General features: G+C 53.3%; 9 protein-coding genes across 9 annotated transcripts; 5 read left to right on the top strand and 4 right to left on the bottom strand.

Moving 5' to 3' along the window:
- Nucleotides 1-314: 314 nt before the first annotated feature.
- Nucleotides 315-2,786, bottom strand: A1O3_02123 (uncharacterized protein; the record flags this gene model as incomplete). The annotated part of the gene is made up of 1 exon (XM_007732266.1): nt 315-2,786. The coding sequence occupies one exon, from the start codon at nt 2,784-2,786 to the stop codon at nt 315-317; it is 2,472 nt and encodes an 823-aa protein (XP_007730456.1).
- A 943-nt stretch (nt 2,787-3,729) lies between these two features.
- On the top strand, nt 3,730-4,759 carry A1O3_02124 (uncharacterized protein; the record flags this gene model as incomplete). Its single annotated transcript, XM_007732267.1, has 2 exons — nt 3,730-3,945; nt 4,001-4,759. 2 exons carry the CDS (start codon nt 3,730-3,732, stop codon nt 4,757-4,759), a joined length of 975 nt encoding a protein of 324 aa, XP_007730457.1.
- A 387-nt stretch (nt 4,760-5,146) lies between these two features.
- A1O3_02125 (uncharacterized protein) lies at nt 5,147-8,228 on the bottom strand (the record flags this gene model as incomplete). Its single annotated transcript, XM_007732268.1, has 2 exons — nt 5,147-7,956; nt 8,138-8,228. 2 exons carry the CDS (start codon nt 8,226-8,228, stop codon nt 5,147-5,149), a joined length of 2,901 nt encoding a protein of 966 aa, XP_007730458.1.
- A 2,416-nt stretch (nt 8,229-10,644) lies between these two features.
- A1O3_02126 (uncharacterized protein) lies at nt 10,645-12,186 on the top strand (the record flags this gene model as incomplete). Its single annotated transcript, XM_007732269.1, has 1 exon — nt 10,645-12,186. A coding segment is annotated over one exon (1,542 nt), but the record flags the coding sequence as incomplete, so codon positions are not given.
- A 1,252-nt stretch (nt 12,187-13,438) lies between these two features.
- Nucleotides 13,439-15,652, top strand: A1O3_02127 (uncharacterized protein; the record flags this gene model as incomplete). Its single annotated transcript, XM_007732270.1, has 3 exons — nt 13,439-13,593; nt 13,639-14,217; nt 14,263-15,652. 3 exons carry the CDS (start codon nt 13,439-13,441, stop codon nt 15,650-15,652), a joined length of 2,124 nt encoding a protein of 707 aa, XP_007730460.1.
- Nucleotides 15,653-17,415: 1,763 nt separating this feature from the next.
- A1O3_02128 (uncharacterized protein) lies at nt 17,416-17,760 on the bottom strand (the record flags this gene model as incomplete). The annotated part of the gene is made up of 1 exon (XM_007732271.1): nt 17,416-17,760. One exon carries the CDS (start codon nt 17,758-17,760, stop codon nt 17,416-17,418), a length of 345 nt encoding a protein of 114 aa, XP_007730461.1.
- Nucleotides 17,761-18,233: 473 nt separating this feature from the next.
- On the bottom strand, nt 18,234-20,117 carry A1O3_02129 (uncharacterized protein; the record flags this gene model as incomplete). Its single annotated transcript, XM_007732272.1, has 1 exon — nt 18,234-20,117. One exon carries the CDS (start codon nt 20,115-20,117, stop codon nt 18,234-18,236), a length of 1,884 nt encoding a protein of 627 aa, XP_007730462.1.
- Nucleotides 20,118-20,542: 425 nt separating this feature from the next.
- A1O3_02130 (DNA mismatch repair protein PMS2) lies at nt 20,543-23,677 on the top strand (the record flags this gene model as incomplete). The annotated part of the gene is made up of 1 exon (XM_007732273.1): nt 20,543-23,677. One exon carries the CDS (start codon nt 20,543-20,545, stop codon nt 23,675-23,677), a length of 3,135 nt encoding a protein of 1,044 aa, XP_007730463.1.
- A 730-nt stretch (nt 23,678-24,407) lies between these two features.
- On the top strand, nt 24,408-26,438 carry A1O3_02131 (carnitine O-acetyltransferase; the record flags this gene model as incomplete). Its single annotated transcript, XM_007732274.1, has 3 exons — nt 24,408-24,465; nt 24,531-26,193; nt 26,297-26,438. The coding sequence occupies 3 exons, from the start codon at nt 24,408-24,410 to the stop codon at nt 26,436-26,438; spliced, it is 1,863 nt and encodes a 620-aa protein (XP_007730464.1).
- Between the last annotated feature and the right edge of the window lie 290 nt (nt 26,439-26,728).

Below are 26,728 nucleotides of genomic sequence, written 5' to 3' on the forward strand. Positions count from 1 at the left end.
CATATCCCATATCCCATATCCCATATCCCACTCATCAGATATGGATCCATGTCCCTGCGAATGAGAAGCGCCGTCCTACATGTACTTGGAAACTTTTCGAACCCGAAAAGCTGTCGTCCAGCCAATGCGAAAACCTGCGCCACGCCATGCAAGTTTCAAACATTAAAAGTCGTAAAGTCTTGAACTTTTGTCGTGTCGCGTCGCATCGCAAGAATCGAATTTCATCTTTGTTCATAATTCGAACTGCATCCGGTAGAACAATGTTCCTGGTCCTAGGCCAGGATGTTCTGCAGATGCTAGTGGATTGTGTTGAATCACCGCGAACTCGGCACGACCATCATCTCGCGGCTCCCGGGTCTCTGCAGTCGATCGATGCCGAGGTGCTCTTTGCCGTCTCGTCCCACATAGACGCCGAACGCATATCGTGTTCCCGCGCCTTGATTTGTGCGGCGTTGCCGACGGCTCGGTCTGCTCTTCTCTCCCTCTTCTACAGCAGGATCGCCTGTCAGGGTCGCTGACTGCACGCTCGATCCTGTCAATCGCTCGACCAGTTCAGCTCTGGAGCTGACATTCTGTAAGGCGCCGTCGGCAAGGAGAGGACTAGCGTAGAGCCAGCTCATGAGGCTTGCAATGGTGTTGATGTTGTGTGGCAGATATCGTTTCCTGGTCGGCCAGATCACGAGGTAGGAGAGAGTGTAGATCGCGGCCAAGACACACAGCGCAATGTAGCCTGGCATACTCGCGACCATTCTGACTTCATTTTCTGCGGAGAAGAACTGTGCGGTGAAAACTCCACCCGCGAGGACCGGGATCGAGAGCGCGAGGATGGATATGAAGCTGATGTATGAAACCCTGTAATCGCGGTTGCGGAGAGATCGGACCATCACGCCGATCGGCCCTTGGGCCGGATAGGCCAGTAACAGGGAATGCCGGGCATCAGTACCGGTAGGTTGGGAAAGGTTGCAGAATGGTTGCACCGCGCGGAAGTACATGGCGATGGGCTGCCATGCGAGAAAGAGCACCATCCCAAGAAACGAGGGCAGGAAGCTGTACAGGAAATCGGCGGGTGAGAACCCAGCAGAATCCGTCAGGGATGTCAAGAGAGGGGCGAAGCCATGCTGTACCGCACGATTCACGAAGCTGACCACCAGGAAGGCAATCAGGAGGAGAATTGCCGCGATGATCCATGCCAGCACGGCGGAATCGCGCAGGTACCACGGTGCCCAGCGATAGCGGACAAAGGGAGAGTGGATGTTCCGAGAAAAGGCAGATCCGTAGGAGTGCCGTTGTTGAGCCTCCACATCGACTGTGTCGTTGGGATGTAGCAGGCCATCAGAAGAAGGCTTTGCCATCGGCTGCGGTGGGAAGGAAAAGCGTTTGATAGGCGCGTATTCTTCACCTACAGCGTGGAATACATCAGGTCGTTCGGTGGTCGTCCAGAAGCCTAGACGGGTGGTTCTAGGGAGAACCTGCCTGTTAGGTTCTGGGGAGACTTCGGTTTGTTCGAAATCAGCGCAGATGTTTGACCGTCGGAACAGACAGATCAGGTCGGCCAGAGAACAGGGATCCCAGAGAAGATTGGAGTTTCGGCGTCGAAAGCGGACCATGCAGTGCACGATGCCGGCGCAGAGGATAATGTATAGTGCCACCAAGGTCCAGCCCACACCTCGGACAGTGGTCCAACGGAAACGTGCAGGGCCATCATCCGTAATCCACTGGGTTTCGTAAAGACAGCTGAGGAGCGGGACAGTGAGGCTGGTCAACCAGAAAACCACAAATGTCACACCCAGCAGCCTTTCACCCGTCCTGAAAAAGGTGAGGTCCGGTAAGAGGTAGTTTGCTGGTAAGATACGCATGTCCTGTAACACCGAGTGGTTGCGACCACTTGACAACATGCAAAAGTAAGGCAGGGATCTGTACACTGCTGCCTCAATCACAAACAACCATATGATGAGTATAATCCCAAGTAGCTGTGGTAAGTATTGGAAAACAAAATATCGTGGCGTGGCGTTCCCATCGTAGTCGTACAGTCCGTGATTCCCGGACGCAAATATTAGGCTAAAGAGCAAGGCGCCGATCATTAATAGGCATAGCATCAAGTATAAGGCAAGCATAGAGAGGCGAAGTGGTATTGGCACAAAGCCGAGTCGCGAGCGTAAGTCTTTCGACAGGTCCACCGGGATCATGACCTCTTCACGCACTGGCTTTCGCTGAATCTGAGATTGCGGACGGGGATTCCGCGGTTGTCGAGGAGGAGACGGTGGTGGAGGAGAGGGTGTCGGCGTTTGGAAATTCTCCGGCGATTCGGGTTCTGACGGTGGCAAGACGGGAGTGTTTCCCTCCGCGGTTGCGGTACTGTGTCTGCCACGCCCCAGTACATCCTCGTCTCTTGTCAGTTGCTCAATGGCAAATCTGAGATATGGGGTGTCATCGATTTCAGGTGTAGGCGGGCTCATCTCGTTACAGTTTGACACCATCCGCACGGTGCTTTGGCCCTCATTCGGTTGGTGTCGAGTGTTGAGGGCCGCCGGCGGGACAATGCCAGGTCTCGTAGGAAGCGTCATCTCGGAGTCAACCTGGGTCTGTTGAATGAGGGGGGTCGATATTCTCGAGGGAGGCGTCTCATAGCTTGCTTGGGTATCGTCGGATTTTTGACTGGCAGCGTCGGAAGCATAATCAGAGAAGTACTCGTTGGTGGCAAAGGACGATTGCAGCGACTGAGTCCGTAGGTATTGGGGAGTTTCTCGTCTGACGGTTTGGATCTGAGCGTCTGGCTGCAAGTTCATTAGGTTCGTTTCCGTTTTGGACAGTGCCAGCATCAATGCGTAAAGTCAAAACAGATGCTAAAGCACGCGCATTGACAAAAGTGGGCGAGTACACAAGACGGACGGGTTAAGTCTCAATCGGAGGAAAGAAAAGGTGGACAGGGTAGTGAGGCTGGGGTGTTGGCGGTGGTGGTTGGGAGCGGACATGGCTTCCCAGCCACCATGTTTGCTGATGCAGCAACCAGAGGGAAACACATCATCAAAATCAGGTTTGTCGAAGGCTGAGTGCTAAGTCCGGAGTCCTGAGTTGGGCATTTGGATGCTAAATATGACTGTCCAAGATGCGACAGCACAGACGCTTGACGTGGTGGAGGAAAACGAGGCAACAGACCGGCTGCTGGTCCCTGCAACTGCCAAGACTGCGGTCGGGCCGGGCCTATGTCAGCCTTGTGAGCTGGTCAGCTGATCGGGACTAGCTCAGCCTCGTGAGACTGAGACGTGCCCCTTCAGCCACAACCACAGCACGGCTTCAATCCTAAAATTACGCTCCTCCTCGCCGTGATGCTGGTGAAGGCCAGCTTACTGTAAGTGTACATTCTGAACCCATTGCTGCCATACACTGGCCCACATTCAGCTGGCCTGTCCAACTCAGCACAACCACGGATTCCCAGAAAGCCCCGTTCACATCGGTCAGAAATTCAAGAATGTGGAAGGAGTGCTCCTCAGCAATGTCCGGTACAGTCACTGCCAGGTGGCTTCATATTGTAAGGCAGGTGTAGCGCAGTTGCGACGAAGCCTAGACAAGGTGCGGCAATTCTTTCACGTCAGTTCACTTTCACTTCTACCAACCTGTCTACCCCTACAATCGTTTCCACTCGTTCATTATTCGACATCCTCACACCTTCTTCCTTGTTCAACCGTTCCTCCCACCTAGTCAACCACAGTTATAGCAATCCCGTACGAAATGGCTGTCGCAATGTTACTTGTCACACTGTTATTCATCGCGTTGTCGTCCACGGCACCCACCAAAATCGTCGGCGACAAGACCCCCGATCTGAGCTACCAAGCACTTGCTGTCATCGAGCAACTGTGCAAGGACCAGTTCTGTCTCCTCGGCAAGGCAACTTTCAATCTTGACACGTACTCTTGCGAGTGTCCTGACTGGCAAGACCACTACCTGGTAAGATAACGCCCCTTCTCATCTTGTCTTCGCAGTTCACTGACACGTCACATAGTTCAACAGTCCATGCGCAGACCTGGAATGCACGGGCGATGAAGAGCCTTTCTACTCGATCATTGACGATGCTTGCAACTGCAAGTCGATCAAGGAATGGTACAAGCTTCAAGACGACATCGCCGATACCCACACTGCGCCTGATATGGAACGGGTTGTCGATCTGAAACGTCGCCAGGCACCCCCCATGCCAGAACCAGCCGTCGATTCTGCAGTGCCTACCTACATACCGCCACCCAAACAAGGCATCACACCAGCACTTTTGAACGAGTCTTTGACTATTCAGCCACAGAACACAGCAACTGTCGCATCCATCATCCCATACTTCCGAGACAACGTACTGCAAGTTCACCTGCAGCTGAATGGACCGGTGGCCGACACTCTTGTGCTGAATGCGAGTACTGCTTTGCCTTGCGGTAACATCGGCCTTGATCCTGAGCCAAACATCGCCTTGGTTCCCCAGGTCGTCCAACAGTGTCAAGGACAACCGCAGGTGGTAGCTGACTGCTTGTGCATCGCTGTCAACATGTACACTCCAGATGTCATCACTTATTGGATACAGAATGTGGATGGGTCGGTCTATTCCTTGACTGGAAGCAGCAAAGTGATTGACATGAACAAGATGAACACCACCCAAAGCGTGGCTTTGAGTCTAGTTACTTGGCCTCTAGCCGCAAGCCAATGCAGTTCAGAGGCCATGTTCCAAGGAGAGAGCCAGTTTGATCCTGACCTTGTAGGAACTGAAGGGAACTCGACTTGACGAGCAGATTGATCCGCCTTTCTATGTGCAAAGGAATTATCTGTGCATTGCGCACCGAGCATAACCATTATTCTGTGCCGTATCTTGTTGTGGAGGAATCCTCCAGGATCCAGGATGGATTGGATGCAGGAGGTCTGAGCGAGCTCTGTCATAGCCACCCTTAACAAGACAAGCATGAGATGAGAAAAAGGTTGACGACCTAGAACAGCAAAAACATCCACCGTGAAAAGGAAACAATCTGAAAGTTGTATCTGTACAGCTTTTTCACCCCTGAAGCCCACCATAACTCCCGCAACTCCCACCCCTTCGCGCTAGCACTGCCTTTATCTGGTTAAGTCAGGACTGTGAGCTTCCTGCGTCCCATACGGACCGAGAAGAAAAAGGGAATCATCGCTGTCCAGATGAACGTGAGTTCCCGGTATTGCTTCCTGTTCGGCCATACCCTTCGCCAGGTAGACCGCCAGTGCCGCTAGCATGGCTCATCCGGCTGGGGCTTGTGTGCGAGGTCTGCTCTTCGATGATGTCGCTCAGGCGCGTTGGATGGCGATGACGGCTATCTTGCCACGTCGCGGTTGCTTGTGTGACGGCGGGCGACTCGTATTCTTCGCCTTCTTCGTATTCGGGTGCTGACAGGTCTGCTCTCTGACCCTGCGGAATGGTAGGTAGTGCACCTAATGTTGTTCGCGGCATGCCCGAAGACCCTGAGGTCGTCGGAGGCAGGCGTTGTGGTGCAGGCTGTCCCTGTCTATACTGTGCAGCGTACATCCTCTCGCGCTCCACATCGGCGGTGTGGTCATCGTCGTCGGACAGTTCTGCTTCCGCTATTTCTTGCTCCCCTCGCTCATCTTCGCTGAGTTCCACTTCTTCCGCTAGTCCTGACGGCGGATTTTGTCCAATCGGCTGACGATACGGGATGCGGCGGCCGTGTGCGTCGCGTCTGTAACTGCCGTCTGGGTTGATGTGGTATTCCTCTTCCGAAAGGGCCGAGGCCGTAGACGCTATGTATGATCGCTCTGTGTCGCCGGTTCCTGAGCGTACAGGGGCCGGTGCTGCGCCAGTGGGCGCCTCTTGATAGAAGCGCGTGTCACCCGGACCTCGACCGGACAATGAACCGGCCCCTGATGTGGCGGCACGGGCGGCAGCGATTGCAGCAGCGCTGGTCTGAGGCTGTGTTGGATGGGGAGGACTTGGATAGAACTGCGTGTCTGGTTCGTGCCGGAGTTGGGTTTGAGGTTCACGCTGTCGAGAAGTGTCCGTAAACGGATCCGTCACTGTGGGGGAATCTCTTGGGTCAGGCTGGAAGCTGAATTGTCGACTTTCTTCGCCCGGGGAGTCGAGAGATGTTGTTGTAGTCTGGCTTCGAGAGGGAGGCTGCTGTGGACCATGCACCGGCTGCTGCTGCTGGCCGGACAAGATTGTCGGACCAGCCCCAGCAGCCGGTCCGTCTCGGGTCTGTGGTCGCTGCGCTGAGCTTACTTGCCGACTTGGAAGCCCTTGCATCGGCACAACTTGAACTCCTCCAATTAGGGTGGGTTCTCCGCTCCGTAATGAGATCGTCCTCTCCCGCTCCTCTTGTTCTCTTCTTCCCAATTCTTCCCAGGCACGCCGCGCTTCTTCTTTGCTGATTTGCAATTCCCGCCGCATTTCCTTGACCAGGTCTTCTGCGCGGAGTTTCTCGGCACGGACCGCTTCGATCGACGCGGAGCTTTGCGTCCGTGCTTCTCGTTCTGCTCGAAGCTGACGTTCGAGCTCCGCTTGTCGCTCCTGTGCCTGCTCCTGCTCGTGCCTTGTTTCGAAAAACCACCGTTGGAACTTCCGCTCCGAAGACGCTCGGAGTCGTTGAAGCTCGACAACAGCGTGGAATAAGTTCGCGCCCGCGGCAGACAAGTCTTCAATCTGTCGTGCCATCTGTCTTTCCATCGGCTTGCCAGCTAATTCGTCCGCATTGTTTTGCAATCGATGAATGAAGGATGAGACGATTCCTTCCCAATGTGAAGACAAGTCTTCCCATCTCTCAAAGGCGCTAGGAAACCCTCTCCTTCCTCCAGCTCCGGGGAGTTGTCCACTCGGTTGTCCAGGTTGAGCAGCAGATTGTGGGGGTTGTTGACTCTGTTGAGTCGCCCGTGGATTCTGTCCAGCCTGTCCAGTGGGCTTAGCTGTGGATGGGATGTTTAGCTGCTCATATGCTTCAGTTCGATCTCGCTGTGCAGCTGCAGAGACAGTCGGGCCCCTCCCGCCACTCTGAACGGGTCTAGAGTGCGTAGGGGTCGGTTTCGAGGCACCTGTCTGTGTTGGAGGGACATTTTCTTGTCGCCGAGTTGAAGGACCCGGTACCTGGGTGGACGTGCCACCGATGTTATAGGCCTGGGTGGACTGAGCCCCCGGCCTCCCCGAGACTCGTCGCGTTGGATCATCCCCAACGCCAACAACTTGTCCCTCTTGCATTAACCTCCTTTCCTCCTCTTGACGAAGCCTGGCGGCTGCCTCCTCGGCTTTGCGAGCTTCCCGCGCTCGTCGCTCTCGCATGACTTCCGTCGGAGTACGATATCGAGGTGGTTCGGTCGGGGTAGGCCCAGTACCAGCAGCGGCTGTCGCACGAGTTGCTCCTCCATTTTGCGTCCGACCAGATGCAGCAACGGTACCGGGCGGATATCCCCCTGTCAGATCTGACATTCGAGCCTCTTCTTCAAGTAAATCCGCAGTCAGTGGCTTTGGATTGACACCACTACCTCTTCTGATAGCTTCCAGAGCATACAAGATTGCTTCGTGAGTGTTTCGGGAAATACGGGTTGTCCTCCGCGGCCAAAATGACTCGTCCTGCACCAGTCGCTGGAAGAATTGTGGAGAAGTAGAGTCAGAATCGTCGAACTGAACTGGGGGTGTGCCGGGCGGTGTCTCTGGCCTTCTCACTCGGTGAGCAGGACGAGATCCCGTATCTCGGCCAGTCTGTCTTTCTGGGAGTCGGGGAGTCCTTCGCAGAGACCGGGCGGTGCTTGAGCCTGAGGATATAGGATCTCTTTGGAGAAGCGGTGTGGATAGTTGTTGCTGGCGTCGGGGTGATGGTTCTGGGTGAGGATCGTGAGACTCGTAAAGGTCGTCAAAGTGAGGCGGCTCGTGTCGAGACACTTCGACAGCTGGGTACTCTGTGGTGGAAGGATGTTGTGACAACTCGATGAATGCGCCTACGGCGCAAAGCTCTAGGAGTTGGGACCTTCAGTCCGGCGGTGGAAAAACACGGCATACACAAGCTCTCGAGGTGGTAAAGTACTAGGCAGTATTGGAGCAAGGTGTCAGGCACTGAACAGCAGCATTGATGGGGCGAGGGAGAAAGTTGGTGAGAGAAGGTATTGTGTGGCTGGTCCAATGCGGCGAAATCACGGTGGTTGGGCTTCGCTTGGGTGTCCACGCCAGCGATCGCGCCGTAATCTTGTCTCGAAGGTGTCGACCCGAAATGTTGGTGATGAGGCATGAATATTTGTTCTGCTATGCTAAACAACGGATCTTGTTCAACTGCGTGGTGTTGAAGAACATGGTAGGATCACAGGGTGGTGGGTGCGGCGAGATCAAAACGTGGGAGGAAGCGCAGACAGCTGCATGGGAGGTCCGTCCTTCGCACAAGCCAACGCTTTTCTTCCGTGATTGACACCGTCCAAGCTGGAGCGGACGTGGAGAAGTCAGAAACAAAAATGTTAATGTTATTCGATAGGTAGTGTTCTAGGATAGAGCGCATCTGCTAAGGTACTCGTAGAGCTGGAAGGGAAGCGCAGGCTCAAGATATCGCCTCGGCCGGGAATGAGGGCCGCAGCCGACAGTTGAAACCCAAAGAAGGCTGGAAACAAGGCGATAGGATTGAGGAACAGCCTGGAAAAGTCCTCGAACGGTGTGCCATGGTCCAAGACGCGACCTTGATTTTTCAGATTGGATTTGTGGGAGTTGCGAGTTGCTGAGGAGGCTGGACAGCGCAGTCCGGACGCGAGCGCAGTTTGCTGCTTGGCCCAACTAGAACGGAGAGAAGAAACTCGGTGAGCGGCCATGCCAGCTCATCAAAACGCCATCACCTCATCCCTGCCACCCCGTCCATTCACCGATCGATCGCTCGTCATCAAGCTCCGGGCTCTTCCAGTCTCACCTCGCCGTCAAAGAAGCTGAGATAGCGGAATACAGAAAAGAAGGAAGACGTAAAAAATACCTCGAGCAGCCACTTTGACGCTGTTTGCTCGCCCCCACCATCATCTACCATCCATCTTCCAGGAACCAGGTACTACAATGTGTGCGGATGTCTTGGGAGGATGCTCGCCATTGGATTGGTTCCAAAGCACACACCTGTCACGAATCGGACACCGCAGATGCCACTGCCAGGCCTGATTCCTAGTCCCTCTACCCCTTCGCTCGGAATGTTGCAGTCCACATGATGCGTGTCTTGCCGCCCACCAAGGGCTAGGGAGCCTCCTAAGGCCATTCGACTATCTCCAGCAGGGTCGCTGCCCAGATCTCTATTGCTACTAATTAAGGCTGAGCACCCATCATTGACCTCCCTGCCCCCTTTCAGCCTGTACGATGAGACGGACGATACCAGGAAGTGGACATCTCGCTCAAAATGAGGCTAATGTTCATGAGCTATTATTATGCTGCAGGCTGCGGTCCTTCGCTTGTCCCGAGTGTTATACCAGGATCAAATCTTACACGTCCTAGTGATCATGGCATCGTCTCTAGCCCTTAACCAGGTCTGGGTGCTGTATGCAGATTTTTGGGGATCAGATACGTCGTGCATATGGAACTAGGCACATCGCATACGATCTTCCATCGACCTCTCTTGTTTGCCCTCCTCAACGCCCCCACGGATCATTCTGGACCGTCTGCATTGATGCATCGATGAAAATATTGACGGGCTCACCAAGAGCAGGACAGCTTCGAACCCGCTCTTCTCTTTGTGTTCTCTTGTTTTGCCGAAAATTGGTTGCTGTGCCGATAAACTGGAATGTAAATTGGATTGCCCCCTGGAGAGGGGTTCATCTAGTCCAGCAGGTGTGCGACGGTATGTCGGCTGGATTGTCAACCCGTGCACATGCGACACTTCCATCCCCTACACCAGCGACGGTTTGACTCTATGGCGTAAAACAATTGACAAGTCAGGCCGGGGTCATCCTGTCGACCAAGAAGGCTTACCTAACACTTGAGTCCGCCAAACATGACAGTCGATAACAAGCCATGCAGGATGTGGGAATCTCACTTTCTGTTCCACGGTTGAATGCCCTTGCCAGACAATCTTGTCCAGGGCGGAAGTCATCAACGCATAGAGAAATCCAAGACCCATGGCCAGGTCACTCTCTTCGCCTTTTTTGGATGCGAACATTCGACTCCGAATGCTCCAGGCACGTCATGCCCGAATCGAGCATACCCAAATGGTGTCCGTGTCATGAGAATGCCCTGTGTCTGTGCAACGGCCAGGCAGTCTGGACGTGGTCATTGCTCTCGACCACATTCGTCCTCCCCCATGTGTAGGTTGCAGCGTCATCCCTGGCTTGCCCTCACAGCCTAGCCCATCATCCCAATTGACCTCGCCGGTTGTGCATCAGACTGTGGCTTGCATGCATCAGTTGGGATGCTGCTCCTTCGTGGGGCCGCTCAAGGCTAGTCACAGTGACTACAGAAAGCCACGATCCTCGATCGTACTGTCTCCTGGACTAATAAATCTAGGAGCTTTTCTTTTCACACCATTTCCTCCTCCTCCTCATTGCACTGAGATGGTCAGGACCCAGTTGGCCTTCTTCGACGCCCTGCTCTCCGGGACCAAGACTGTTAATGGCAAATTGTTGACTTTGAAAGCCTAGACTCTTGAGCACATGCCTGGGTACGACCACTCTGTTCCTGGAGAATTCAGGAGGATGCCATCAATAACAAAAGGGGATCTCGCCGGGCCTATACGCGTCACCCGTCCTGAAAGCTCCTTTTCGAACCGGAAATCAGTTCCTCCAGACCACCTGATCTCGAATTCATCATCAGAAGAATTTCTCCTTCTACCCAGAATTCCTTCGCCCTCCCTATATCCTGAAGAAATGCTGCAGCTGTGGCCAGCAAGTCCTCCTCAAATACCTCCGCTCACGGATGAAAAGGAATGGGGCGACTGCTTCTTTGCCGCAAGCACTGCCTACTGTGACTCAATCGCTACCCCGGCTGATCCTGGCAATCGGATCTCTGTACTTCGTCAAGAGCGCCCTCCGAGTTTACTTCCACCTGCCCCAAGACTGTTTCTACGTAGTGACTTCCAGCAAGGTCCTGCTAGTGTCGACTGCTGGCTGTCGTCGACGCCGTCAGCATCTGCAGCACGCGTGCCCGGACCGAATAACCCAGAAAGAAATGCGACTTCCGAGCCATTGAACCAACCGTGCTCACAACTGGAACAGCCCTTGACTGAGACAGCTCGGTCCAGTACTCCAGTGCCGTCGCTGACCCATTCACAATACTCGGCAACTTCATCAGCCCTTGAGGGAACACCAACAACCAATACTGTCTCGATGAATTGCTCGGCAATCCCGTCAGAGGGACTTCCCCACACAAAGATTCAAAGTACCAGCCCCCAGGCTCGCAAAGTTCCTCCCCTATTGCGCCAAACATCCATCTACCATGACGATACCTTTGACCAAGCAATACCTGCATCTGATGGTGTCACTCTTCGGAGACCAGTTGATTCTCATCTTGTGATGAGTGCGAACCCGAAAACCAGCATCCATATGCCTCCGTTCAGTGAGACCCAGCCAGAAGTCTCTTACATTGACTGGGACGATGATGAGAAAAGTCTCTCCCGGTTTGCCCGGCTGAAGAAAGGGTTTGCCGATCTCCGCGCCACAGAACGTTTCATTTTGGATGCTCATGCGAGAAGGAAGGCCCATTTGGTGCAAGAGAGGCTCAACAGTGACAGAGAGGTCAGCCGTTCCCAAGCCTCCACAGCAAAACCTAAGAAGAGCATGGGAGCCGATGCATACCAACAACGGACAATGTGTCATCTAGCTGTGTCAAAGTCGCCGCACGGTGCTTCTCCTTCTCCTCCTGTAACCTACCGGAAACGAGGAACAGACCGAATACAAACGCCGGCCAAGCTGCAGAAGCCACCAAGTACAAAATGCATCTCTGGTAGATCCCCCCAACCACAATCCGGCCGTCAGTCTTCATCTTGTGGTCGGCACCATCGAAGAACAATGAGCTCTGATCTGGGCGGCCTGTCGCCCTTGATCCCGACAAACGTCCATTATCAAGTGACCACAGCTTCCGTGGCAACTTCGACCCTTCCTGTGATGTCTATGTCTGGAGAGATGCGGAGACCTGACGCTATGACTCCCCCAATTCGCCCGGGCGAGACGAAGGAATTCAGACCGACCGCTGTTGGGAAATGGGTCAAGAGGACCTTAAGGTGCAAGAAGAAGAACAAATCAGAATGATGTCGCTGAAGCTGGTGATGGCAGCGTCCCGCATTATTGTTGCCATGGAACAGCTTCGAGTGGTTGATATAAAGTGTCGTGGCGTTTTCGCATTGCTGCTATGATCTATGTGTCTTCTGTGCGAGAGTGAGCCTCGTGAGTTCTCTTGGTCCACGGACACGGTGCATCGGTGTCTCGCGGGTTCGGCTTGTTGTTGTCATAGATACGGTTCATAGGAAGAGGCAAGCTGGCATTGCCTTGATTTCGACCTGGCGAATGTGGATGGAAAGGACATGAGAAGAAGTATACTATATTCGCATACAATGGACCGCCAGAAAGGACTGAATCATGGAAATGAGACGCCTTCACAACACCCGGCACATGATGACCAGACCGAATGCACTTTGATGGGCTCTTGCAAGAGAGATTCAGCATTCAGCACTGAGTGCTGAACACGATATTATCTCCTACCTTCTATACTCGGTTTCATGGCTGCTGCATCGACGAGGAGGCGTATTGTGCTCGCTGTGTGTCAACTCCGGACAGCAGTATCATCAATGGATACCAGCGCTCTATAGGTCAAGGCCTCCTTAGCCCCTTAGCCGTGTTTCAGCCTGGGTTTCGGGGCCGTCCACCGCCGCAGTTGTCACGTTCATTTGGCCATTGCAGCAGGACTTCATCTTTCACCGACGCACGAGATTGTCACTCATTGCTCTCGGTTGGATTGCTTCATGAATCAGTCACTCCTCTTGCGAACCAAGCTGGAAGGACATGTCAAACCTGCCGTGTTGAAGTTATGTCTTTAGTCCTCCCAGGCAATCTCTTTGATTATGTGATGGTGTCTAACCCTTGGCCAGGCGGCGGCTGAGTACAACCAGGGTCTGGTTGGCTGAACAAAAGTCGTTATGCTGATGATGCTCGAGGAACGAAAGAGCCAATGGGAACATCTCCATGCACCGCCTCTTTGCGTCGGCCATGGCTTCGGACTCTCTACAATAACTACTTTTGCTGCGCGGCTTGACTGTCCCATGAGATCTATATCAACGCCGTCCGTTCAAACCGAGCCTTTCTTTTCTCTTCTTGTCATGTCTATCAGATCTTCATTATGCGACTTGACTCTTCTGTCGGGTCGTGCCGTCAGTTCCTACTCAGTCCCATTTCATCACCATTATCATCAGGCTGAATACCCTACTTGTTCCTAGCATACATTTGGACAGTGTCCGATATATCAAGGATCTCTGTGCCACCACCACACAAGTCAGCAATGGCAACGGCACCACCGCGTCGTCGAAACCGCGCTCCAAGCGAGGCTGAATGGAAGCGCATCGAGGGAATTGTGAAGCGACTCTATATCAAGGATAAACTTCCTTTGAAAGAGATTGCAAGAATTCTCGAACAGGACCACAACTTCCATGCTGCGTCAGTATCTTACCCCTGTCTGACGGCCAGTGCTAACTTGATTAGGCCCCATATGTACAAGCATCGAATGAAGAACTGGAACTTCAAAAAGAATTACAAACGGGAGGAACTGGCAGCTGTGGCGGACTCTGCTCAATGTTTCGTGAGAGCCGGGATCCCTCTTCCAGCGACCCTTCACAGCCTGGTCCCAGTGCAGCGTGCGAAGCGCCATTTCCCGACTCTTTTCGAAAAGTCTTGCCATCCGAACTCGAGCGATTCCAGCAATGGCCGGGATGGAATCACCAGGACGAGACCAACTACTGACCGTGGTTCGCATCCGACACAGAATCCCTCTGGCCGAAACGCACTGATGCCGATGACTACACTACACCATTCCAATGAGCTCCGTGACCTCGAGGCTATCTTGATGCAGGTCAATAATTACTTCCAATGGAGTCTCCGCAAGGACTCGCCCCTCAGGATGCAACCGGCTGAGAAGACTCACATGGGAACGCCTCCGGCTATTACGCCCAAAGGTTTCCTCATCGATATCTACCAGAGATGCAGCTTGATCGCCAACGGTATCACTGAAGCTGCTGCCGCTCTCGTCACCACAGTTCGCAGAGATACTGTGAATTTCCTTCGGTATGATTATGGTGATTTGCTGTACGTGCTTCTTAACTTTTGTAGGAAAGATTCGCCCGGTCTGGCTATGCAACTAAGAAGCAACACCTATTCCTACATTGGCACGGTTTCTAGAAGAATTTTGGGAGAGGCACATCCTGTAACAATGATTCTCGCGCTGGCGAGCAGGTCAGGAGGGTTCGTCCCTTCTTCTCATCTGGTTTTGCAACTGATGTACGACCTTGCACTGAGACAAGCTGATAGTCGCTCAAGGTTGGCAGCCGAGATTGGGGCGATACTGGTCGAGACGATCACGGAGGAGTGTGACTTCGAGTCGGCATCTGAGCTCTGCCGACGTGCATTGCGACGACGACTGAAACACTTTGGCCATAACAGTTACTACTACAGACATCTGTTGTGTCTGTACGGCAGGCTTCATTTCCTGCATGGTTTCAACGACGAGGCGGAAAAGATTTTCCACAACGTTCTGCTCTTGAACGGTTTTGCCGACGAAGAAAAGGACTGTTGGCAGATGACTATGTCATATCTCGGGTGTATCTGGGAGAAAAGAATGGACTGGGGGGAAGCGCACGACTACTACGCTCAAGCGTATGATAGTGCGAACGAAGCATTCGGATCCGACGATCCATCCACCCAGACATGTTTGCAGGATCTCCGGCGGGTGCAGGCAAAGCAAGCTCAAGAGAGCCGTGGACTTCATTCCGTCTCCGAAAACAACGCAGAAGACTGCCTGCAAGACGTCATGGACAAATTTGCGGAGCTTCAACAAGAAATGGAACAACTCGATTTGGATGAAGAGGACGACGAAGTCCCGGCAGAACGAGATATGCCCTGGAATGTCAAGCGCGCTGTCGTTGAGGATATCACTGGAGACCTCGACGACCACGACCAATCCAGCCTGGAGCAACCGCTGTCGCACTCCGAGTCGCCAGGTACGGACGCGGACGCGGACACGGACGTCGACCAAAGCAATTTCGACCAGGAGATTGCGAAGTCGCAACAGCTCTTGTCTATGGAGATGGGAGAGATCAGGGCGACTGAAACCCTTACCACTATGGAAGCCGGCAACCCGCAAGACGAAGCGCATGTCTCCAACCCCTTGGACCCTGTGTTCATGTTCAGCGGCGATATGCTTGAGTTTGAATTGTCGAGAAACGGAGAAACACTCCTGGATGACATTCCCATCCCCATTCCCGCCCTAGATATGCCGCTCCTGGACGAGGTGCCTGTGCTGGATATGAGAATGGACGACCTCGCAACAATGCCTTCAGATGTGCTCCCACATGGGACCGCTCTTGGAATGACACCAGACCTGCCACATGCGACCGATATCCTCGAGAATATGAATCCAGATGGCAGATTCGAATCTAGAACTTCGAGAACGAGACAATGGCACCAGATTGGACAGGGGCCGGATTCGACTTTGACTCTATGATACTCGACACCCATAGCCATCCCGAGGTCGATCCTACCTATCATGCTGGAATGGTGCCGGACTTCCCAATCTTTGGAATGGGCATTGGCCCGGATTCCAATGGTACCACCACCGGTGAAGTCCTGCGGTTCGATGTCCCTGATGATTGGTGGGCTGAGGCTGAGGCAGGACAGAACCTCTGGCTGGATGACCAAGCCTTTTCTAACGAGGGAGATTTTCTTCTATGATACGGATACAGATACGGAGACGAATTTGGCCCACCATCATGAGAGTAGGTGAGGGAATCATTGAACGAGATCTTTCTGGATTCTAATGGCAAGCTAGGCCAGAACGTCATGATAGACGGTCCTGATTGCTGTTCAGGTCAGGTTGACGTTGGGGTTCGGCGCTTCATGATATCCGGGGTTATGATGATACGGTATATAGGTTAGGGTAGACGTAGTTTAGGTTTTGAATCTATGCATTCCTCCCTATTTCTGTCTTTCTGTCTTTCTGTCTATATGTTTATATCACAAGTATCCATGGATACAGGATCACTCACTGGTTTGACTTGATACTTACGAAACGAGCCAGACAATAGGACGAGTCGTCTTGTCTATGGAGCTGGAGCTCGAAACTCATATAGCGTAGCATCAAGACCCCACCCTTCTCTGGACATGATGAGCTAAACACACACACACACACACACGTAGTATAGATGTAGTATATATGTATATGTGTATATGTGTATATGTATATGTGTATATGTATATGTGTATATCCTACCCCTATCACCTATCACTCGTCGAACAGCAGACTTCTGATGCCCGATCCCCCACGGGCGGGAGTAGAGAGATAAATGCACAGGAAGAGCGGTCTGATGCCACAGGAAGAAGAAGAAGAAGCCCGATAGCATTGCGCGTTGGTGGGTAATACTGACTGACATTCACATCATTTAGATCCGTCGATGTATGCTATGCTCTTGAAATTTAGATCAGCCGATGTATTCATGCTCTTGAGTGATCTGACCTGGACATCATTTAGACCAGTCGATGTATGCTATGCTCTTCAATGATCTGACATCAACATTTAGATCAGTGCGGCGACGGGCGAGGCTGTGCAGTGTGGAGAGACAGTCTTTCTTGCATTTCGATACATATCTCCTCCGCCCTGGGCAGAGACCGATCCGCTGAGCTGAGGTTGAGCACTCCTCCTGCTTTTATATTGCTTCTTCTTCGGTCGGAGTCGCTATTTTTCACAATGCCTCATGTTCCATTCGGGGTCGCTACTTTTCACAATGCCTCATCTTCGGTCAGGGTCACTCCTTTTCACAATGCCTCATGGTTCGGCCGCGGTCGCCACAGATTTTCCGAGCTTGTCTTGTCTGCGCATTCGCATTGATTTGTCCCCTTGCATCCGCTGTTCACTGTTCGCTGCTCGTCCTCTTTCCGTGTCCGTGTAGTCTCCGCTGCGCTTTCGTTGTTCGAATGTCCGGTGTTCGATGCCTGACATTTCACCAGATGGGATGGTTCGCTTCGCTCTTCACTTAACTTCTGCTCCTTCACCTTTCGGTTGGACTTGACAGATCTATTCTTGACTGTGTCAGTTGTGACACTCCGATCTTCGACTGTGTCCGTTTTGACATTTCGATCTTTGATGTGTCCCTTTCGACATTCCCATCCTTGACTGTGTCCTTTTTGACATTACTGCTCCATCGATAGAAACCCCTCCCTTTGGTAGTACCATCACCGCCATTTCATTACAATTAACTCCTTTCGTTCCGTTCATGGTTTCTTCTCCCACTCGTACTCGGCCGGTAACTCCATCCCCACCCTCCGCGCCGTCAGCCGCACCCGCTCCTCCTCATCTACAATGCTCATGCCAGGATTATACCGCAGCAGCAGGGTGTTGTACATGCGCTGGGCGCGCAGGTATGCCGCAAACTGCTCCAGCTCTTGGCGCCGGGCGACCATGTATTCTTCGCTGTTGCTGGCCGGAGGCTGGTAGAAGTGCGCGCGGATCGAGCTATGGATCGAGGTCCGTGGTGCTTTGTGCCGCGGCACCGGGAGAGGAGGGAGTTCGCGCAGGAGACGCCGGTAGAGGGATTTGGTGGTGGGTGCGTTGGCCATAATTGAAAGAGGGATTCTGCGATAGCAGAAGTTCAAAGGAAAAGGAGAAAGGAGAAAGGATTGAGGTCAGGTGAGGTGGGAGTTGACGTCGTGGAGCTGGACAATGCACAGCACAAACTGAAGGCTAAAGGACTGGTGGAAGAAGCTGGATTCAGAGCTGATGGGCTGTTACAGTGGTGTTACTGTCTCGGATACTTTGAGGCGCGAGGCTGTGACGGCGGGCTTGGCGACTTCAGCCTCGTCGGGTCTGCAAGAGCCTTTCAGAGTGATATGAAGACAAACACGGCGCAACTACAGAGAGACAATAATCTATATAGTTGACACAGAATTACCTGGGAACACACGATCTTATTAGAAACCCTTACGTTTGGTTTGGGGCCTGATGTCCGACAAATTTCGCACCTTATATCTAAATCCTAATATCCGGTGAATATCTATCTATCTATTATGCGATCGATCAGTCAAGTCAGGCCCTACGGGCCCCAGTTTATCCCCTCACGGACGCCATCATGGGTCTCTAATTGCCACCGCTCATCCCATCCGTCGTCATCAGCAGCTACACGTGCGGATCTGACGCTGTGCCCTCCACGACCGATTTTGCGGGCACTATTACTATTCCTCCTTTCCTCGGTCAGATTCATCTGTTTCTGTTTCCTTAACAAGACCGGATCCGTACTTTCCCGTCCTTCCCGCGGCCGCTCGTAGCACGAGAAGTCGAAGACGCGATTCGACGGATCGTCTAGACCCAAGACCGGATCAACCAGTCCCGGTACGTCGCTTCGGTAGTCGTCTGTGCACACAAAGTCGAGCTGCATGACATGATTCTTGATCCCGGCATACACGGTCGGGGACATGGGTGACGGGCTGGAGAGCGAGTAGATGGAACCGCGGTAACGGTTGTCCTGCCGCAGGCGCCGGTGGGAAAGAGGCTCCCATGGCTGTTCGGCGTAGTTGATGGCAGGAGTGAGGAAGATGTTGAAGTCGCGCGGAGACGGAGATGGAGACGGAGATGGAGAGGTTGCGTGGTTGAATTGATTGTTTGTGGGGCTGGAAGAGCCCGTTTCAAGGGAAGTAGGAGCGTCGGCACTGGGAGAACGGGCTCGGGCTCGGGCTTCGAGGTACGAATACACTCGCCCTCCTGTCATGCGGAGGTCATACGTCTTCAGACAACCGTTCTGAGAACTTCCTGCGAGGAAGCGTTCGTGGCCGATCGGCAAAAGCGAGAGAATCTGACCGTCGTCCACACTGTCTATGTACTCAGCCACCGGCCTCGGGGTGCGTGTGTCATGAAGCCAGACCACGCCATCAGTCCAGCCAGACAGAAACATCTGGCCGGGACGGCGTGTACTCGTGCCAAAGTCGTCCAAGGGCGCCACCACATTGGCGCCGTGTCTCCCTATGATGGGAGCCGCGGATTCGGAAAAGGGCAATGTCTCTGCAACGGGCCTGACTGATATCCCGGTCGGACTGACATTGTAAATCTGAATCGGGTCTCGGCCTTGTCCACGAAGCGATTGCATTCCGACTGCTAATGTGTCGTCTGATAAGAACTTGGCAAACCGCGGGCGTTTGTCTTTCTCTTGGAGGGGTACCGTGTCTATTGGTAGAATATTCCGTTCCGCGCCATGCACTGGATATAGGCGAATGGAAGACCCGCCGACTAACGAGAGGATTGGTTGGATGCCCTTGGTAGCGTCCATACACGATATATCATTCGCTGGTATGATATATGTCGACTTTTGATTAAATACATCGGGCGTGGATGTCGTCTCGACTTTGACCACCTCCTTGTCAGGCCTCATCAGGATGATCGTCTCGCCATCGGTGTTGTCGTGTTGGTGCGGCCGTAGGAGATGGACATCAAGAATGTCAAGGTCCTGCCTGTGGTCATCCTGTGTCCGCAAAGAGCTCCAAGTGATTCCTCCGTCCGTGCTGGTACGCGTTCTCAATCTCCCGCCTGCTCCCCAGGCCAAAACTTCCTTGCGACTAGACCAAGGGCCTCCTTGCCAGTCTTCGTAGCTGTCAATGACTGGTTGGTAGCCAGATACGATGCGTGCTCTTTGGCCCTGCGGGAGGACAACTGCGTCCGGTGGTGGATGGCATTGTCGCCCAATGAATGCTCGACGGTCCCAGGCCCGAGACCGCGATGTCAAGACACGAGCGGCATCTCTCCACAGCGGAGGCGTCCTGATCGATGGGAATGTCCCTCGCACAAACCCCCTGAAAACAGCATAGTCGTCGGCCGAGACGATTTCATGGAGCTTGCGGTTGGTCAGGCCAAGGTTGACTATCGACGTCGCCGTGGGTAAGCATCCGGTGATCTGCTGGATGACCTCGACGGGCAGTTCTTGCAACATGGAGATGGAAGCGTCGTAGTTCTCTCATGTGCCAGCGCTACCACAACTCTATGGCTGGAATCGAATCTCTAAAAGAACAGGAGCAGGAACTGGAACAGTTCGCTGATCCAAGGCTGGATATTTGCCTCGACGCCCTCATGGAGAGAAAGATCTTGCCGCTTCAAGCCGACCTGAGGTCGACCAATTAACGCCATGCTTGGCGATGTCGGGTGCTATTCCTGCTACGGATTAGTGTGGTCGATCACGTGCTGCCCGATATCTGCCTGATTTCGGCTTCCTCCAACTTGACTGTCATCCTTTCTGATATTGTTGTTTGTCTGTTTAACGATCCATTGCGCTTTCTTTGAGAGCTCGGGTCAAACCTAAGATGGCCCCTCACACCGCTTGACTCTTTTCGTACCCTCCACGGCCAACCATGGGCTGGAATGGCCACCATCAAGGCCATCGAGGCCAAATCCGTGCACCAGATCCAGTCTGGGCAGGTCATAGTTGATTTATGTTCTGTAGCCAAAGAATTGATCGAAAACAGCCTTGATGCAGGGGCTACCAGCGTCGAGGTTCGTTTCAGAAACAATGGCCTGGATGCAATCGAAGTTCAAGATAACGGGTCCGGGATCTCGCCCGCCAATTACGACAGTATCGCGTTGAAACACTATACGTCAAAACTATCTAGCTATGAAGATCTCTCCAACTTACAGACTTTCGGCTTCCGAGGCGAGGCGCTCTCCTCTCTTTGCGCCCTGTCCAAGTTCTCAGTCACGACCGCACAAGCAGAAGAGGCTCCCAAAGGTAAACGACTCGAATTTGACGTCTCGGGCAAGCTCAAGTCTGCAACCCTTGTCGCTTGTCAGAAAGGCACTACCGCTACGGTGGAAGCCATCTTCGAAAGCCTGCCCGTTCGACGGAAGGAACTGGCCAAGAACATCAAGAGAGAGTATGGCAAAGTGCTAGCACTGCTACAAGCTTATGCATGTGTCTGTGTCAATGTCAAGTTCACCGTCAAAAACACCATGCCCAAGGGGAAGAGCGTGACGGTCTTCTCGACTAAAGCCAACGCTACCACTAGGGAAAACATCGCAAACGTATATGGAGCGAAGACATTGGCTGCCCTGGTTCCCTTGGATTTGGAGCTGGAGTTCCGACCCACGCTCACACAACTGGTCCACAAAGACAAAACTCAGTCAAGAATCCATGTCAAAGGTCATATATCAAAGCCGGTATTCGGTGAAGGCAGACAAACCCCGGATCGTCAAATGTTTTTCGTCAACGGCAGGCCTTGTGGCTTGCCGCAAATTGCGAAAGCCATCAATGAAGTATACAAGGCATTCAATGTGTCTCAATCCCCGTTTATCTTTGCAGATCTGCAAATGGACACAAACGCATACGACGTCAATGTGTCGCCCGACAAGCGAACCATACTACTCCACGACTCGGCCGCTCTCATCGAGAATTTGAAGGTCGCTCTGAATGAGATGTTCGACAAGCATGACCAGACCGTCCCTCAATCTCAACTGCAGACGCCGAAGCTGCCTGCTTTCCAGAGATTGAGCTTTCAGAGGCAGGCGTCCTCGGCTTCGCCAGATACGGACAGCCAGGAGACTACATCACCAGGCCAACCCAAGCAGCAGGCAGAGAGTCAGGGCACCGAAGAAGTGGATTCAACAGGGGAAGATAATCCCGGTATGTTGTTCAGGGAGCACTTTAAGAACTTCACGAGCACGAGGGATGAAGCCCAGATGGACGAAAAGCAGCAAGCAAACGCTCTGGCACGAGAAGGAAAACGAGCCGAGGAACTGGCACGAAGCTTGAACGTGCAAGCGCAGAAGGTAGCTCAGCTAGATGAGTATGACGATGTCCATACACTCGCCTCGCTGAAGGATGGGGACAAGGAGGTAATGGACGGCGGCTCCCAGTATTATTCCGACAACCCTCATGCCCGTGATGACGATGGCAAAATGGATGAACAACAGACTTGGGAGGACGAAAGAAATTCCCACAGCGAGATTGCTTCAGAGTCTCCCGAGATTCCATCCACCATGCCGTCAATAGCCAAGGAGGAGCCAGGTGCTGTGCCTAACGCGTTCGATCGTATGAGACCCAAGAGGATACCGGCAGAGCTTGCTACGGTTCAGATTGGAGACAAGACGATCACTACGATTCTAGGGACACAGTTTCCTAGAGCACATACAACAAGAGAACAGACGGCCGGGAAGCAGCGAGCAGACGCAGTGGGCAAACGTCTTACGCAGGACTCGCCAGTGACCTATTTCTCCCAGAAGTTGCGCAAGTTTGGTGCTGAGGCAGCTGACGTCTCGGACGAAGAAGAAGTCGCCGGGCATTCCAAGGCGTCCAACTCTGCCCAAAGTGATTCTGGGGCAAGTGAAGAGCTCGGTTCAGAAGAGTCCGAAGACTCCCAACACAGTGGAGAGGATGGTGAATCAGATGATGAACCACCCGATAAGGCGGATATACCGGGGGATGAATCCGACACTGATTACATCGATGAGGCAGAGAAGAAGAAAGCCGAAGAAGCACGAGTAGCTGAGCTCATCCGAGCTGCTGAAGAAAAGTCGGCTATTCCCAGCAAAGACAGTTTGAAGCGAGCCACCAAAGCACTGACTGCGGGACAAACAAAAGATTCCACGACGAACCTGTTGGCGACGGTCCAGTTCTCTACTGCATCTGTTGCCCGGCAAATGCGAGCCCTTCTCGAGCAAGTCCAGGCCGACTTGAATACCCAGGAAGCCACGGCGGACAGTGACCACGCGATTTTGCAGGATCCGGAGACGCGACTCTCTCTAACAGTGTCCAAAGAGGATTTCGCGGAGATGGCTATCGTGGGGCAGTTCAATCTCGGTTTTATCCTCGCGGTGCGGCCCGCCAAACCACGTATACTAGCAGACAGAAAGGAGCGGTCAGGCCGAGATGAATTGTTTATTATCGACCAACACGCCTCCGATGAGAAATATAACTTTGAAAGACTACAGGCCGAGACTGTGGTGGGAAATCAGCGACTTGTCCGGCCGGCGATTCTAGATCTGACGGCGGTGGAAGAAGAGATAGTGCTTGAGAATAAGGAAGGGCTGGAGAAGAATGGGTTTGTGGTGGAGATGGACATGAGCGGCGAAAGCATGGTCGGACAACGATGCCGACTTGTCAGTCTCCCGTTGAGCAAGGAAGTCGTTTTCAACACACAAGATCTCGAGGAACTCATCCACCTTCTCGCCGAGGCACCTGGGCTTGGAAGTGGCAGTGGCAATGAAGCGGGAGTGGGAGTTCCGCGACCGGCCAAAGTGAGGAAGATGTTTGCCATGAGAGCGTGTCGGTCCAGCATCATGATCGGCAAGACATTGTCGAAGAAGCAGATGGAGAAGGTGGTGTCGCATATGGGGACGATTGACAAGCCCTGGAATTGTCCTCACGGACGACCCACGATGAGACATTTGTGCAGTCTGAATGCTTTGGAGTCGTGGCATGAGGGGGACGAAGAAACCGGGGAAGATCACGTAGGCCTGGGAGAGGCGCTGCACAGATATGTCGCAGGGGGTGAAAAACTATAGAACCGAAGCCCAGCTATTCGAGCGGGTCAACGGCGTGCGTCTGATATAGGCAGTAATAAGCATAGAGGATAGAGGGGAGAGAGGGCAACGTTACCATGACTGAGGCCGCCACCCCTGGCCTCCTGAGCTCCGGATATCGATTCCCGGTTGAAGCTGATTGTGATATTGATATTCCTTCCCTCCGAGATCTCTGACTGGCAGTATTGAGGTATTCTGTACGACATGGCTGCTGCTTGGCACCGGGCCGATGTTTTCCCATCTCCATCCCGCCGCCCCGGACGACTCAGCCAATGGCAGCCAGGCACCTCTTACCTCGGCTGAACGGGCTCATTCGGCCAAAACTGGAACGTGTGTGTGCGTGTGCGTGGTGTCGAGGGAGGTCGCCTCTGCGCTCCCGCACCCTCCTACCAACGCCGCGGTAATACAGCTCGTGCCCTGGCTGCTTCCCATATCTCTCTCCGAATCCAGTCCGATCTAAAAAGTCTCGTGCGGCCTGCTGATCTGTTGTCTCTGCTGCCATCTTTGAATTTCGTGTCCCCAGTCCCTCCTTGCACCCTACTCCCTTGCGGCCTGTGTGATCTGGGTATGTTGTCCTCCATTGGTCGAGCACACTCATCACTCCTCGCAATCCCTCGAGCATCCAGAACTTCAGCAGCTTTCAAGGTAGGAAGATGTGAATCCTCATCCTCAACATTGGCCGTTCGAGAGCTGACAGTCTCAGGCATTCGCCATGGCCCCCGCAAACAAACGGAAAGCCTCGACGAAACCGCAGTTCTGGGTCCCTGAGGGTAAGCCATCCCGAGCGGACGAGATGAGATGCTGTGAAGAACAAGACTAACCTCAATGTATGCAGAATACCGGGAAGACAAATCCAAGGGCAACATGCTCCGGTTCGAGGACTCTCTGCCGAAACTGCCAGTCCCCTCCCTCGAAGAGACATCCGCCCGCTACCTGAAGAGTCTGCACCCTCTCCTGACCAAAGAAGAATACTCGGCCTCAGAAAAAGCGGTGGCAGCGTTCAACAAGCCGGGAAGTCTGGGACCCAAGCTACAAGAAAGATTGATCGCCAAAGCGCAGGACCCCAACGTGAAGAACTGGATCATCGATTGGTGGAACGAGGCGGCATACCTGGGCTACCGCGACCCTGTGGTGCCTTATGTTTCCTACTTCTACTCCTTCCGCGACGATAGACGTCGAAGAGACCCGGCCAAACGTGCGGCCGCCATCACCACCGCCGCTCTCGAGTTTAAGCGCCAGGTCGACACCAGCAGCTTGGAGCCCGAGTACATGCGCGGAAAGCCCATGGCGATGAGCAGCTACGAGTACATGTTCAACACCTCTCGAGTCGCCGCGTTGCCCACCGATTATCCGATTCAATACCCGGCCGAAGGCAACGAGCACATCATCGCGGTGCGAAACCACCAATTCTGGAAGATCCAAACCCATGCCAACGGAAGACAACTCAACACGTCCGAACTGGAACAGCAGTTCAACAAGGTGTACAAAGGTGCTCAGATTGCTGATCCCGTTGGCGCCATCACAACCTTCCCGCGTGACCAAGGTGCCAAAGCCCGCGAAAACCTTTTGGCGGCATCTCCGTTGAACGAGGCCGTGCTGAAGGAAATCGAAGCCTCCTCGTTCGTCGTCTGCCTGGACACTACCACCCCCATCACCCTGGAAGAGCGAGCCCACGTCTACTGGCACGGCGACGGAGCAAACCGATGGTTTGACAAGCCACTGCAGTTCATCGTCAATGACAATGGCACCGCAGGTTTCATCGGGGAACACAGCATGATGGACGGCACCCCCACACACCGTCTGTGCGACACTGTCAACGCCCTCATTGTACAAAACAAACTGGACTTTGACAACCCGAGCATTCGATCCGACCTTCCAGACCCGACTCCCTTGAAATTCGAGACCTCTGCCGCCGTCCTGGACGATCTGGCCAATGCCCAGGCGCAATTCCGCCAGGTGATCTCTCAACACGATCTCCGAGTGCAAGCCTACCAAGCATACGGCAAGGGACTGATCAAGAAATTCAAGTGTTCCCCAGACGCATACGTGCAAATGGTCATTCAACTGGCTTACCACAAGATGTACGGCAAGAACCGACCGACGTACGAATCTGCCGCCACCCGGAAGTATCAGCTGGGCCGGACCGAAACCACGCGTTCTGTTTCAGACGAGTCGGTGGCCTTCTGCAACGCCATCGCTGACCCGTCGGTGCCGAGAGAAGAGACCGAACGTCTATTCCGGGCCGCGGTGAAGGCTCACGTGGAATACACGGCCGCCGCCAGCGAGGGCTACGGGGTCGACCGACACTTGTTTGGATTGAAGAAGTTGATCAAAGAGGGCGAAGAACTGCCGGAACTGTTCAAGGACCCAGCCTACGCATACTCGTCGACGTGGTACATTAGTTCCAGTCAATTGAGTTCCGAATACTTCAACGGCTACGGATGGAGTCAAGTGGTCGACCAGGGATGGGGTATTGCTTATATGATCAACGAAAACAGGTATGTTTTTTTTGCTGCTCGTTTGATCTTGATTTTGTCTTGTTTCGCAAAGACGGAAATTGCTGTGATGGAGAGGAAAGCATTGCTAACCCTTTTCCATTAGTTTACAATTCAACGTGGTATCCAAGAGACTCGGGTGTGAGCGAATGAGCTTCTTCTTGAACGAAGCGGCCAACGACATTCGCGACCTGTTGCTGCCTTCTCTGGAAGGGGCCAAAGCGGAACCCATCAAGGCGAAGTTGTAGATTGTACTTGGTTGGAGGTAGACTGGACTGGACTGGACTGGGCTGGACTAGAGGGGTCTAGTTGAGTCGAGTCGATGTTCTCATATATTGATTGATGGCTATAGGTAGAGAGAGAGATTGATTGATCGATGGGTCGTTCCGTCTTATAGATCGAGAGATGGCGGATATCCTGGTCTGGTCTGGTCTGGGTTGGGCTTGTAAGGGACAGATAGCCTCTGAAGAGAATTAAGGATAGGCCAGTTAGTTACAGTCGCAGGCACAGTCATCACAAGCATAAGAATACGAAAGAG

Source organism: Capronia epimyces (genome assembly GCF_000585565.1).
Source record: "Capronia epimyces CBS 606.96 chromosome Unknown aczIQ-supercont1.2, whole genome shotgun sequence".
In the NCBI taxonomy this organism is placed as follows: Eukaryota; Fungi; Ascomycota; class Eurotiomycetes; order Chaetothyriales; family Herpotrichiellaceae; genus Capronia; species Capronia epimyces.